Consider the following 15,332-nt stretch of genomic DNA (forward strand, 5'->3'; position numbering starts at 1 on the left):
GCAGATTCTGAAATATCAACCTAAGATTTCACATGGATTTATGTAAAGGAAACAATATAGGATTTCATATGGGAATTTTCAGTTGGTTGCTTTATGCAGATGGAATTTTTCAAAAAATTAAAAACTATTTAATTAAAAATCAAATAATATTACTGCAATTCATCTGAAAATAAAAAAATTTGTGCTTTGCAATACACCTTCTGAGTTAATGTCTCAGCTTTTATAGTATTCAAGATTGATGTCAACTTTGAGAGATAAAATTATCACTATCTGGCGGCGTAAGTATGGAACTATGATGATCTACATTTATATTGAAATTTCCTATATAACGCTTGAATCACATAAAAAATGCGATTATTGAACTTAAAACTACAATAATAATAATAATCATTTTTTTGTTGCGTATTTTTATTGCCTCTGTAAACTCCGTCTCCATTTAAAATGATGGATTTTCAAAACTTAGGATAAAATCGACCTACTAGCTGGTTAGAGGCAGCAAACCTGTATGTACACGGAAAAAAATTTTCTGGTAATTCTTTAACATCGATTTAGAGATTTTACATGTTCCTAAATCTGTTAATTCTACAGATATTTTCTGTAAGGATTTAACGCATGCGCAAAAACAATGCAGTGATTCGACTAAGGCTGAGTACGATTGAGTGCGAGAGGTTAAGGCGAATTTAGTGTTTTTATTATTATCATAGTGTCGGCAAGAAAGTGTATTTATATATTTTTTGTTTAAATTATAATACATATTATATTGATTAATAGTTTTTCAATTTGGACATATTTGTTCAAAGTCATTTAAAAGAATGGAATTGTCTGATTTAATTGAGACATTTAAACGTAAGTATATTTTCTGTCATTTCTTAACATAACCTCAAATACGATTTATTTGCAGATTTTTTTTTATTTTATGTATTTGTCTAATTTAATTTATTAATTATACTTCAATTTATTATTTGTAGAACATAAAATTGATTCAGTAAATTTATTTTATTTAACTTCGGAAAATATAAATACATTAATACCAGAAATTGGCGACCAATGCACTTTCATAAGGCATCGGGAAATTTTAGAAAAAAGAAATAAAGAAAAATCAAATTCGCACAATGTTTCTGATGAGAAAAGTTTTGAGGACAGAAACCAGAATTATTATTCTTCGTTGGCTGATATTAATTTAGAAATTTCAACAAGACAAAATATTTTATTAGATGATATCCCAATTAACATTTCGGGAGCTGATATTTTAGATTTGACGTCAAGTAAACATTTGTTCAGCGTTTTGACATTTCAATTGATTTAATTTAATTCTTTTCATATGTGTTATTTTTAGATTCAGTGTTCACATTACTTAATTCAAATTTTCGAGGAAGAATAATTTTAGCTTATTATAAAAGCAAGAAACAAGTTTTGGATGTAGAACTCAGTTCAATTATAATAGAAAATGAATTCGAAATGTGCGAAAATTGTTTAGATTTAACTTTCAGGATAAAACGAGAGAAATTTCTTAAATTAAGAAGTGAAATTAAAGAAATTTTTCCTACTGAATTGCCCGAAGCCTGGTACATGCCATTAACACAAGGTTCTAATGGAGAGAGCATTAATCCTCGAGGTAAATTATATAATAAATATAACGAAAAGAGAAGACTTTTAAACGAAATAAATTATATAAAAAAAAATCAAAAGGGAAACAAAATTTGGAAAGTGAGATCTCTATAGAAGGTACGTACTTTTTATATAAATTCTTATTTTTCTTTAAGCAGAGTCTACAATGAGAGAGGGTGCGCACCGATATTCATAGCTATAGGTATACTGAAGTATGCTTTAGAATATTTATAACTAGGGACATCGGTGCGCACTCACTCTCATTGTAGACTCTGCTTTAAAGAAAGACATAAGAAAATTTGAACAAAATTTGTAATTTATTAATTATTCAATTTAGTATTATCCAACGATGACATATCAGTTGCTTTACACTTTCTAAAAAACAATTTAGAGCCGGAAAATATTTTACTAAGTGCATGGAATGCAACTAGAGAAGTCCGTTTAAATTTAAAAAAATTAAGCATTAAAGAGTATTATGATACGTTTAAATGCTTACAAGGAATTTTGGCATTCAACTGGTAAGTAAAATTAATTTTTAAAAAACACAATAAAAATATCTATTGCAGTAAAATTGATTTATTTTTCAGCTTCTGCATGATTTTGATTCCATTTATGGAATAAATAGTGGAAAATTCCTACTAAACTGGTCCACAGTCGCAAAAAAAATTATTGATCTATCAAAAAAGAAAGGAAATACCAAACAGCATGCTGAAATTGCTGAAATATTAGAAAAAAACAAAAATTTAATCGGCCAAGGTAAAATGAAAGGAATTTTCATCTTTCAATCATAAATAAAATTCTTTTTTGTCTTTATTTGAAAATGTTACTTAAAAAATAATTATAATTTGTTGAAAAATAGTCATTTAAATTTTATTGCGGTATAAATTATTTACTTAAATTAATTAATTTTTGTTTAACTTAAAAATTCTTTTGTTTATGTAGGTAAAATAGAGTTAGTTGCACTTATTGTTCTACCATACTTAATAGGATCGTCTTATCGCAAAATGAAGAAGAATGCCAATTGGACTCCTACTAAGCATGATGTTCTTGATTCCTTCTTGCTTCACATTGAGGTAGTAAATTATAAAATTTATTCTATTCAACTCCCACTTTTCTAAATTATTTTTTCTAAAAAATTTTTTTTAGACGTACGAGGATTTGACACCATATCAAGAAAAAAAGAGAGAAATTTACGCAAGCGAAAATTTAACTTTTCAACCGTATCCAGTCTTATGTGGTCCTTTTGAAGAAATTAATTGCTCATTTATTGTCATTATAAATGAAACGTCATATTTGGTTGACTCGCCCTTAAAAGCAATCGATACTTGTTTAAAAGTTTTTTTCGCTCTTAATGCCAGCTATCCTATTGAAAGCGCTGGATGCTGGATTTTTCTACAAAAATTCGTTTATAATATTTCAGTAGAGAAAGAGGACTCAGCTGTAAATAAATTAATTACTCAGCTGCAGTAAAATTTCAACATTCAGTTTTGATTTTAAAGTTCAGTTAGTAGAAAATAAGAATTTTTTGTGATACTACTGATAACTATGGAGAAAAATATTATATTATATGAAAACATTAGTAAGTTAGTACGTTTTTGAGACTGTCTATATTTATTATATTCGTTTTATTTTATCTTTATTTGTTTTAAAGAAAATACATAATCTAAAAAATGGCGAGTCAAAAGAAAATGATTGACATAAAACAAGAAATTTTAAAACTGACATTAGAACTTTACAATTCATCCATTCCCAGAAATGTTGTTCAAACTTTTGTTGAAAAAATGTCTGAAACATTAGAACAATCTTATATACCATACTTGAAGCAAGAGGTGGAAAAAAATCTCCAACATTGTCCTAAGTCAATCGTAAACTCAATTACGGAAGTTTTTGATAAAAATAAAAATCCATTCAAAGATGTATCGACAGAGTATTTACGTTTCGAATTACTCTCTAAATTTGAATCAGCGGAATCTCGCTGATTCTCAGCTATAAGTATACCACTGATTCTAATCAGCTTATATGCACTGATGAATTAGTGGAATTTCACTGATTTTTCAGTGTATATCCGCTGATTCGTACCAGTGGTATACTTATCGCTGATTCAAATTTAGAGAGTATACAAAAAAGAGGCTTTGTATGTATCTCCAAAAGAATATGTTATTGGACAAACTAAAATGCGAAAACGTGTTAAGAGAATAATTATTCAACAAACCGTTTTTGTGAAGGGAATTCATATTCCATTAGTTGATAGTTTAACAAGATTTTTTAATTTACCTGGTGTTTTAAATGAAACATTATCTTACGTAAAAATTTTACAAAATGAAGATAAAATTTTCTCGAATTTTATACAGTGCGGTCTCGTAACTGCAACATTCTCTGAAATTTCCCACTCTTTCGGACTTGATACTGCAACATATCCCACTACCTACCATTTCAGGGACGTACATACCTACTATACGCGAGAAAATTTAAGACCCCTGAAAAACGGACTACTTTCATACTTTCACTTTGAAACTATATATTATTATATATTATTTATATTTTCATTACTAATATGTTTTTTTATATAGTGAATTAAGTAAAGTTTTACATTGAATTAATATTTAATTATTTATTAATACTTACTATTGATGGCAATTATACTTTTTATCCAAAATTTGAGTCACTTTTTGCGCACAAGTTATATTTCATAAAATTTTTTCAATAATTCCTAAAATTTACCGGACATCCAAACTATTCCGATTTGAAACAGTCACTGAAACTGCTTCATCATTCAATGAAAACACTTTTCATTTGTGTGTATTGAAATCTATTAAGAGGTGTTTATATTTTCAAATATATGTATTATTATTATTTATTAATTACTACGCAGAAGATGAATATCAAATCCAATTTGCATATTATATATCACTAATATTTTAAAAATGACACCAAACTTTTATATTTATATGAAACATTTAATAATTACATAATTAAATTTTAATTATATTTTTATAATTATTTATATATTTATTTACTTTATATATTTTATAATTTATTTTATTTATCAATTTTATTTTAAATTTTAATTATAAAACAATTTTAGAGTTTTTTTTCATTTTTATTTATGAATACTTGATATTCATTTTCCGCTGTAGATACGGCACTGAAAGCTGCCGACGTCACGTTTCAGTTTCAAGTCCGGTGGTCGAGGTGGGGTGTTGCAGTAACGAAACTGTTGCAGTTTCAAATGTTGCAGTTACGAGACCGCACTGTACAAGGCTCACTGTGGAAAAACAGATGTACAATAGACAATCGTTTGGAGTTACCGATTTTTCTTTTCTTCGATGATTTTGAGACTGGCAACGCTTTAGGGTCACACGCAGGGAAAAATAAACTTGGTGCAATTTATGCATCAATACCCTGTCTACCACCACGTCTTGTGTCTAAACTTAAATGTATTTTCGCAACATTACTTTTTCGATCAAAACACAGAAGTCAGTTTCAAAATTATTGTATATTAAAACCACTTTTATTCGAATTGGATTATCTTTACAAAGAAGGGATCGTTTTTAAAATTGATGGAATCGAACGACGTATCTATTTTCGTTTAGCTTTAGTTCTTGGCGATAACTTAGGGCTTAATAGCATTTTTGGATTCGTGGAATCATTCTCAGCAAAATATTCATGTCGAATATGTCACGTAGAATCATCTGTTTCAAAACATCTTACAAAAGAAAATTCAAATCTTTTGAGAACAAAAGAGTCATACGAGAATGATTTAAAGATAGGTAACTATATTCATTAACTGGTATAAAATATTTATGTTGTTTTCCCGGTGTAGCTAATTTTCACCTAACAATTAACAAATCTGTTGACATCATGCATGATATTTTCGAGGGTGTAGCATATTACGTGATTGTTCGAATTTTACATAAATTTATATATGTCGATGAATTTTTTAAGTTGTCGCTTTTAAATGAAAGGATTGAATGTTTTAACTATGGGGATGTAGAAAGTGCAAACAAACCAATGCCTATTGCGGAAGATCGTCTTAAATCAAAATCGAAATTAAAAATGTCAGCCTCTGAAATGGCATGTTTTATTCGTTACTTAGGAGTAATGATTGGAGATTTAGTTCCACGCGGAAATGAATGTTGGGAATTATATTTAAAACTGAGACAAATAGTAGATATTGTTACTGCTCCTAGACTCCTTCGAAGTGATGTTCATGTACTGAGAGAATTAATAAGTGAACATCATTCCCTATATATCAAGCTTTTCGAACATTTAACACCTAAATTCCACAACATGACTCATTTTCCAGAAATTTTTCTACAGGATGGTCCATTGGTTCATTTATGGTCAATACGGTTTGAATCGAAAAACAAAGAATTAAAACAAACTGCTACATCAACCCATTGCAAGAAAAATATTTTAAAAACCATTGCCATGAAGCACCAGTTGCTAATAGCACAGCTTAATTATACTTCGATTATTGACGACGACATAAAAGTAGGCCCTCGTGAAATGTCTTGTGGCTCTCATCGTTTATCAAATGAAATAAGTGTTAATTATGTTAAAATAGAAGGAATTAAATATAAAAGCGGAATGGTTATTTTAATTGAAATAACCGAAGATTTACCTCAGTTTGGACAAATTGAGAAAATTCTTGTTTCCGCCAAAGAAATTAAATTTTTAATGTATTCTTTAAATACAATAGCTTTTGATTCGCATTATCATGCTTACCAAGTCTCAGAAAGTTTAAGTCCGGTTTTGTCAAAAGATATAAAATGTATGGGTAGAATGTGTTTTAACCAAAAAAAAGACGGGTTTGTACATTTCAACACGATATGCTCTTTAACTGAAAGCTCAGTTTAATAGAAATTCTATAATTGTTTCAGAAAATGTTTATAAATTTGAAAAATAAAACACTTCTAAATTCTTATTTCTAATCATTATTAATTAAAACCTATAAATATAAATTATGAATTTTCTATATCAGTTTCTATAACTAAAATAAAATTGAAAATGTTCTACAAATTCTAAATGTTTTTATGAATTTCAGTAGTAATTTTAAGGAATTTAAAGATCACTAAAATGATTTCCTTTCTTTGAACTTTCTGAACTTCTGACATATAATTAAAACAAAAAAGTAATTTCAGAAATTCAATTAAAAATAAATTGCTTTTTTTGAATAATAAAAATTGTTTTCCACTGAAAAAAAATTTATTTGATTCAAATAATATTCGATTACTTGACTATTATTAAATACATATTCACTTGAACCAAATAACTTTCATTTAAATTACATAATCTGTATTTAAAACAAATACCATATAATTGAAAATAGTTAAGTATATTTGAATGAAATATATTTTTTTCAGTATCGGACACAAAATTGTATGAAAGTAGAATATAGATTGAAAAAATTAAAACAATTGTGTCGTTATAATCAAACAAAAAATGTATTTGTATGTATGTTTTCAAAAGCTGATAATTCCATTTTTCAAATAAATTGAGATAAATATAAATTAAATATATTATTGACCTCACAAAACGACCTATCATAGTTAAATGTAACAGCAACATTTTTTTAATAACGAATTTTCAATTTAAAAATTTTTGACATAACCCAGATGACTTAAAATTTTTAAGTTTGTTATTATAAAAAATTACCATAACTTTTCAATCATTTAATTGTTATAAAGTTTAATTTAAAAGGAAACGTCTTAAGTATATAAACATTATTATAGAAATAAATTATTACAAATTTTTTATTTTGAAATTTACTGTAGTGATTAAGTGAGAAAAGTCGTTTGTTTCAATTTCTCGACATAAGAAAAAGTGGATTTATCATAAGTTTTGAAAACTTGCTCCTCATTTTTTTTGTTAGAAAATTATTGAAGGATGAATTTATTTACATAGAAGTTATACTAATTTATACAATAATGTTCCGCGAATTTAATGTAGTCGGAGGAGAATATAACCTATAAGAAATACCGTAAAATGGGGTAAAGTCGGCGTTTGAGGGTAAAGTCGGCCGGCGCTTTAAATCATTTTAAAGTTTAACTATTACTTTTTTCCAGAAGAAATCCGAGTTTTATTAAAAATGTAGTTAGAATTAATGTAAATTAATAAATGAAATACAATATTCAAGTGTTTAAAGCGCCGGCCGACTTTACCCGCAAACGCCGACTTTACCTCATTTTACGGTACTCTACCAAATATATATTATCCCCATATAGTATACATAATTTGGTCACTCAACAGTTTTTAAGAACTGTAGCTCAAACTTGTAGAATTAACAGATTTTAATGCCAATGATTCTACATATTTCTCTATTTGGAGAAACATCAGTAGATGGCGCAGGAGTTTCTGTAAATTCTACAGAAAATTTTTTTCCGTGTAAATATGTACCAAAACAATTTTCTTCGGCTTGTAAACTCCGGCTCCTGTTTCTATATTTTATGCTCAGGTATGTATAACGCGCAAAGGCTATGCCCTTTGGTTTTATCTTTGTCAAAATACTTTATTTACAATTAAATATGAATATAAAAACTAATAACTACATTTTAATAAAACAATTTTCTGTATATAAGTTAGATAAATGATTAAAATATTTTCAATTTATAAGAATTCAATTTCGAAAGAGCAATGCATAATAGTGGAATTCGTCCACTACTGATTGTCCACTGAACTGTCAGCAGTTCACAAACGAAGTCATGTAGACGTTCGTTTTCAATATTTAATCTAATTGTAGTTTATTTTAAGTTATGTAATTAATTATTTTATTATAATAATAATATTAACATTAATTGCAGCTTCAAATTGATAAATTGGCTAAAGTTTTATTTAAAGCAAAGGTATGTACTTAAATGGGTAAATTTAGAGGTTATGTTTTTATTATAGTTTTGTCAATTTATGTATGTAATGAATTTTTTAAATAATGTTTTATGTTTATCAGATATGGTGAAAGAAAAATACTACTGTTGCTATAAGTTTACAATATTTATTAATTATTTAAAAATAAATATTTGATTTGAAACTACATATCCCAACATTTGTATTCAAAATTGAGTAGCTCAGTTCTAGTATAGGAAAGCTAAATTCCATAATTCCTCACACAGGACGTAAAATATAAATTTAAGCTCAAATACTTGTTGATTAAGTTTTTTTTAATGCTAAGTAATGAAATTAGTACGAAAAAAATTAATTTAAGGTAGTATTACACTTTACACCGTCAAAAAAATCGATTTTTTTGCATTTTCTTGTTCCAAATCATCTTGGAAATATAATCCCAAAATATTAAATCAAAATTCGACGAAATAAAAAAGTTACAGAATAAAATGCAGCTCAGTGTATTCACGCATACAGCGCCAGTTTTGCGTTTTTTATTTAAAGAAACAAGTATAATTTGTTTACTTAAAAATTTACAAAATTTTCTTATTTACCATTCGAAAGAGCGGTTCTTGGCACATAAGAAAGGGCTATTGAAAACTTTTTTTATAGAGTTTAATTGCGAAAATACAGCGTCAAAGTTTGATAACAATTTGTACATTTGGGAGTTAAAACTCTATATGCGTTTTTCTCGTAACGATGTTTTTTAAACTGGCGGACAACATAACTCGGGTTCTATTTATCAAAAAAAAAAAGAAAAAAATATCTTTTTCTTCGTAATTTAAGCCTGCAGGCATTATGCCTAAAACCGATTATCTATTCCTTTTTGGTTTTTAGCTACGACCCAAAAACTGCCAAAAAAAACCCCTTTTTTTGCAAAATTTTTTGAATTCGTCATTTTTAAATATTTTTTATCGGTCAATGCACAATGCTTAACCACGTGTCTCAGCTTTAAAACGCTTTTTTTGTTTTTAAATCCGATGCCCCTGAGAGGCTGCAGCTTGTCCGACGATTGACCAAATTTTTTTTACCTTGACTTCAGTGCCCTCTGATGACCAGAAAGATCCAATAAAAAAATTTTCTTTATTTTTTCTTGAAGAACTATTTGTCCTTAATATTGTACAGAAGGTTTCTTTTCTTTAAATAAAGTAATTAACGAGAAAAAAATTTTTGTTTGAACCCTTTTTTTACTGCTTCTAAAGTGTAATACTACCTTAAAAAAAGTACCATTGTCAAAAGTGAGCGATTTCTGGAGAATCACCCATATAAAAATTGTGTAACGTCAGACCTCGGATCAACTTTAAGACGCAAAAAAGTCGATTTAGTTTTAGTTGATTTACATTCCCAAAAAAGTCGATTATTTTATTTTAATTAAATTTAATTAGTTAATAAATATTTTGCTTTAAATAACTAATGTTACTAGATATTAAATTCATTAAATTAATTTCTTAATAAGAATATTACCAAGAAAAATTAATTTCGAATATAACAGAATCGAAATAAGACATATTTTCAAAATTTTAATTATGTAGAATAAATTTCTAAAAAATATTATTAAAGTTCTCTCTAAATCTGAATAAGTGAAATTTCACTTAAAATGTGTCAAAAGTCTTCCACGTAGAAAAATAAGTGTATATGCACTTAAAAATAAGTGAAACTTCACTTATTTTTGAGTGAAAACCACTTATTTAAAAGTGCATATACACTTATTTTTCTACGTGGAAGACTTTTGACACATTTTAAGTGAAATTTCACTTATTCAGATTTAGAGAGTTCAATTTTTAAAATTTTTCAAAGTCGTATTTAAGCAATTTATTCAAATTAAAAGTTTTGTCACAGTTTATAGTTTTAATGATCAAACAAATTGCGGACAATAATATTAAGTTTTACAGATTTTTAAATTCTTTTTTTTAAATAATTAAATTGCAAAATATTTTAAATTTGAAATAATATGATAATAATATTGATGAAGTTTTTTTCTAATTTCTGACAACAATTTAATTTTAGAGTTTTTAATTGAAACTTTTTAAAATCATTAAATTTCGATTTTGTTAAATTTTAGGCAATAATAAATTAAACTTAACTGAATTGAATTTAGATGAAATTAGATGGAAATTTTTTTTAGAAATAATTAAATTTAAAAAGGTTTTAATTTGAAATTTTTGAAAATAATTGAATTTCAAGTGATTTTGAATTTAAATTTTTGGTAATGATTTTTTTAAAATTTTAAACAATTATTGAATTGGTATTTTTATTGAATCAATTTCTATTGAGATCTTTTAAAAAAATAAGTTTTCGACAAATTACAATTTAAATTTTGCAAATAATTGATATTTTGAAGATTTACAATATTCAAATTTTTGAATGTAATTGAACTTTAAGAGATTTGTGTTCCAAATTTTCGGTTATTTCTGTTACTAAAAAATTTATTAGAAATTATAGGCAAAAATTGAATTTCAAACGTTTTTTTAAATTGTAAAAAATGCTTTTTGATAATTGAAGTTTTTGAACAATATTATAAAAATCATTAAAAAATAATTGAAATTATTAAATTTCAAACAGTTTTAGATGATTTGATTTTTTTTTAAATTGTAAACAATTGTTGAATATCATAAAATTTTTAATTGAAAAATAGTTTAAGATAATTGAATTTGTGAGGAATTTCAATAAAACTATTGAAAATAATTAATTTAGAGAAGAATTTTAGTTAAAAATTTGTTAAATAATTGAAATAAAAAATATCTGAAGAAGATCTGAATAATGTATACAAAAAAAAGTATTTTGTTTAAAAATGTTGTAAAAACTGTTTAAAAAAAAAAGTCGAAAAAGTCGCATATTATCAAAATAAGTCGATAAAAGTAGTATTTTAGAAAAGAAAGTCATATAATCCGAGGCTTGCATATAGGTAATATAGAAAATCGGTTTAATGGAATGAAATTCTATATGAAATAAAAATTGTGACAAATTAATTTGAGACATTAAATGTGTCTCGATATTTAGTCACCGCAATGTTGGCAATGTTTGGCAAGAGTGACCTACAACCCCTGCCGAATTTGGCAGAGGCCCTTGGGACCGATTTCGTCGCCTCGTGCCGAATTCACCCTCTTGCGCCCATATAACATAGAAATAAGGGTGGAAAAGCCAGATAGCGGGGTGATAGACGAGCGCCGAGTGAGTGCGGCATGGATACAATAAATGGCGTCAAGATCCGCGTCGCCACGATCTGGCGCGCCGCATGTCGCGATTTGCGCCGTCGTACGCCAGTTGTCCTTACAAATAATATAGGGGATGCAAGTCACCACGCGGCCAGTGTTTCAGCGGTTACTCTCCGCGATCCTTCGTATTATTCATTTCTAGAGCGAGAGGACAAACATTTCAAAACTATTTTCTTTCTTTTTTTCTTTCATTTATTTGTCTAAATAAAATGTATATCTAATCTTCTAACTAGAGTCTCTTCAAAAATTCATATATTCAATGTGAGTTTACTTAAATTTTCACGATAAGCTCCATATCTATTTACAATTGTGTGATAAGCATAATATAATTTATTATATCTATTTTTGGTCATCTAGACAGAAAACTAGAAAGTTATTAGCTGTAAAGCAAAATTAACACAATTTACAGTTTATTTAAAACTTATTATATAACTAATTAAGACTTTTAGGCTTTGTCTAGACTAGACATTATATAAGATCTTCTTATTGATTTATAATTACATTTTACTTCGAATTTTACTAATTTATTAACTTCAACTCTTTTGTGTTATTATTTTAATTTGATACTTATTACCGCATATTTGCAATGGGTAATTATCTTTTAATTTCAACAAAATTTTCCATGAAAGATGAAATTTAAGAAAACTTTTTTCAAACATTTTTTTTTTATATAATAACTTATTTTTAAATGAAAATTCTCTTTTTTTTGTCTCTTAAAAAATAATCTGATCTGGTTTCTTTAAATTATTTTAATGCATTGAATTTATTACAAAAGTTTTATCAGAGAAAATTTAAAAACTTTTCACTTTTAATTTCGTTACATTTTTCTATTATTAAATCAATTTTTTATTAACTTTTAACGGTATTATTGTACAATGAAAAAATATTTGATTCAAATAATCGGTTACTTAACTATTATCATCAAATAAATATTTATTTGTATTAAATAAACTGTATTTAAACCAATAATTTTTGTTCTTGAAACAAATAAAAATTATTGGGTACAAAGAAATATTTATTTGATACACTGAAAATAAATGTATTTGATTCAAATACTCGATTACTTGACTACTATCAAATAAATATTTATTTAAACCAAATAATTTTTATTTGAATTAAATAAACTTTATTTGAACCAATAATTTCTGTATTTGAAGCAAATACCATTTAATTGACTCAAATAATAATAATTTTATACAATTAAATATTTATTTGATAATATTTAAGTAACCAATTATTTGAATCAAATAAAGTTTTTTTTAACATTATTAAATTAAATATTATAATAATAATTATTATAATTTTTAATAAAAAATTTAATATTTAATACTTTTATAAAACTAAACTTGAAACAAATACAAATTTTTGCTCTTTATGAGAAGTAAATTTATATTTCTATACTTTTAAGCAACAAGTAGTTGACTCTGCAACGCAACGTGTGGTAAATTTTTAAAATATATAAACTTTCTTCATATTTTTAAAAGTTGAGTGAATTATTTGCACTGCATTTTTATTAGAATTTTTGATTTTATTTTTATATTTCGAATGAAATGAATTATGTCGATTTCGAAAAACCGTTGCAAATAAAATTTATGTGTTTATTTGAGATGTGAGTAATGTGAGTAATATTTTGTGATCAAGCACACGTGGATATAATATACGTCGTTATATCACCTTCTGATGTGTAAGATATTTTTAATGTTTTTTTTATTTTTTAAGGGATTACATAAAAGTAAAATTAAAGTTCATTTAAATAGTTATTTTAAAAAATATCAAAATTATATTTTTGATAATTTTTTATTGTCGATATCGTTTTCTTTTTAATTGATTCTTTCATTTCATTTTATCGCCCCATCTCTTAATTATATTAATTGATTTATTATATCAATTATTATAATTTAAATAATACATGACAATAATAAAAAAATTCTATTATTGGGCATGATCCTAAAAGTAAAACGATACTTCGACTTACCTGCAGGCTTAATCTTAATCTTTCTTAAGAAGTATTGTACCCATCAGAGAAAAACAATATTTGTTTCTGAGCCAAATAAATATTTATTTATTTTAAATAAATTTTCTTTGTGCTGAATAAAATTTTTTAATTAAAACAAATATAATGTTATTATAGGCTTTCTGTCAAATATGTAATATTTATTTCAAATAAATTTTACTTGTCTCAAATAAACGACAATGAAATATTTTTTTGGGTGTATATGAATTAGAAAACAATTCTTAAATTAAATGTTATTTCAAAATTTAAAAAAAAACATCTCATTCAAACATTGTTTCCTAATTCATAAAGTATAAGCCAATAAGGCAACCGCATAATCTACTATTCGAGTTTAATGATCAGTAATAGAAATCCGTTTTGAATTACAATGCAAAATATAATGTATACACTATACCCAAAAGAAACACTTGGGTTAAAGGGATTATCAGATTATATTGTGTAAACAAAAACTGGAACTTGACACTTTTTGACAAAGAAATAATATTCATTTGTTGATTAGGTATCCACAAAACTTTGAGGAAAATTATATCAACAAAATTTTTTTGAAATATTCACACTAATATTTGAGGAACATTTTTACAAAAATTTTTGGGAAATTTCATCAAAAAATCCTGGGAAATAATCGCCAAAAGATATTTAACAATATCCATAAAATTTTAGGGAATATTCACCCAAGTGCAAAAAGCAAAACGGCCCAATACTGGCCCAGTTTTGTTAAAACAGGCAACGAGTCTTGGCAGACAATATTGAGCCGACTCTTGTGGTGTTAACTGCGGTTGGACGTCGGCAGCCAAGTATCAGACGCCATTACTGGGCCAATCTTGTCTGCCATTAGTGGCCCAGTATTGTCAAAGTTTAAAAAAGTTAAAAAAAATTTCAATTCTGATTTATGCAAAATTATTATTGACGAATTCAAAATTTTGTCAAAGTTTAAAATTGAAATGGTTAAAAAAAATTTAGTCGCACTTTTAAAAAATAAAATATACTTTATCAGAAATGGTATAGAATTTTTATCTACACGCATGTTTAAAATAATTGAATTTCCGAAAAATTTAATAATTATTTAAATATTAAATTTAATCTTTTAATTAAATAATTAAAAAATATTTCTAGTACTTGAATTTTAGAAAAAATTGCTTAAAATTATTGTGAATTATTAATTTGGCGAAGAATTTTTAATAGAAATTTAAAAAATAATTGAATTTCAGGACTACAATCCAAATTTTGAGAATAATTAATTTAATTTCAGGATATTTTTAATTGAAAATGTTTGTAAATTTGAATTGCAGAAGATTTTTTAAACAATTTTAGGCAATAATTGAATTTTATAGAGAATTTTAAATTGAAAAATGTTTTAAATAATTCAATTTAAAAATTTTTTTTTTTAAATTATTGAAAATAATTAATTTTGCACAGACTTTTAAGATTCAAATTTTCAAAATAACTGAATGTTGGAAGAGCTAAATTTTGTACTTAAAAAAAAGTCATAGGTTTTTTATTTTTAATTTAATAAATTAATTAATTTGTAATATTATTTTGTAAAATGAGTCGAAATAAGTCGTACAATCCGTAGCCTAAAATTTGGAACAATTTGATAATAATTTTAATACCAATTT

At 25.8% G+C, this 15,332-nt stretch overlaps 1 protein-coding gene and 1 long non-coding RNA gene across 2 annotated transcripts; both read left to right on the forward strand.

Annotated features, from left to right (window-relative positions):
• Positions 1-547: 547 nt before the first annotated feature.
• LOC127278955 (uncharacterized) lies at positions 548-2,259 on the forward strand. Its single transcript, XR_007842566.1, has 4 exons — positions 548-846; positions 1,491-1,725; positions 1,946-2,126; positions 2,196-2,259. It is a non-coding gene; the product is annotated as an uncharacterized LOC127278955 (long non-coding RNA).
• A 297-nt stretch (positions 2,260-2,556) lies between these two features.
• On the forward strand, positions 2,557-3,713 carry LOC127278953 (uncharacterized). The gene is made up of 2 exons (XM_051300929.1): positions 2,557-2,681; positions 2,755-3,713. The coding sequence occupies exons 1-2, from the start codon at positions 2,613-2,615 to the stop codon at positions 3,076-3,078; spliced, it is 393 nt and encodes a 130-aa protein (XP_051156886.1). The 5' UTR covers positions 2,557-2,612; the 3' UTR covers positions 3,079-3,713.
• The last annotated feature ends 11,619 nt before the right edge of the window (positions 3,714-15,332 follow it).

The sequence above is a fragment of the Leptopilina boulardi genome, unplaced genomic scaffold (genome assembly GCF_019393585.1).
Source record: "Leptopilina boulardi isolate dan_hultmark-lab unplaced genomic scaffold, ZJU_Lbou_2.1 LbouV2_213, whole genome shotgun sequence".
NCBI classification, from domain to species: Eukaryota; Metazoa; Arthropoda; class Insecta; order Hymenoptera; family Figitidae; genus Leptopilina; species Leptopilina boulardi.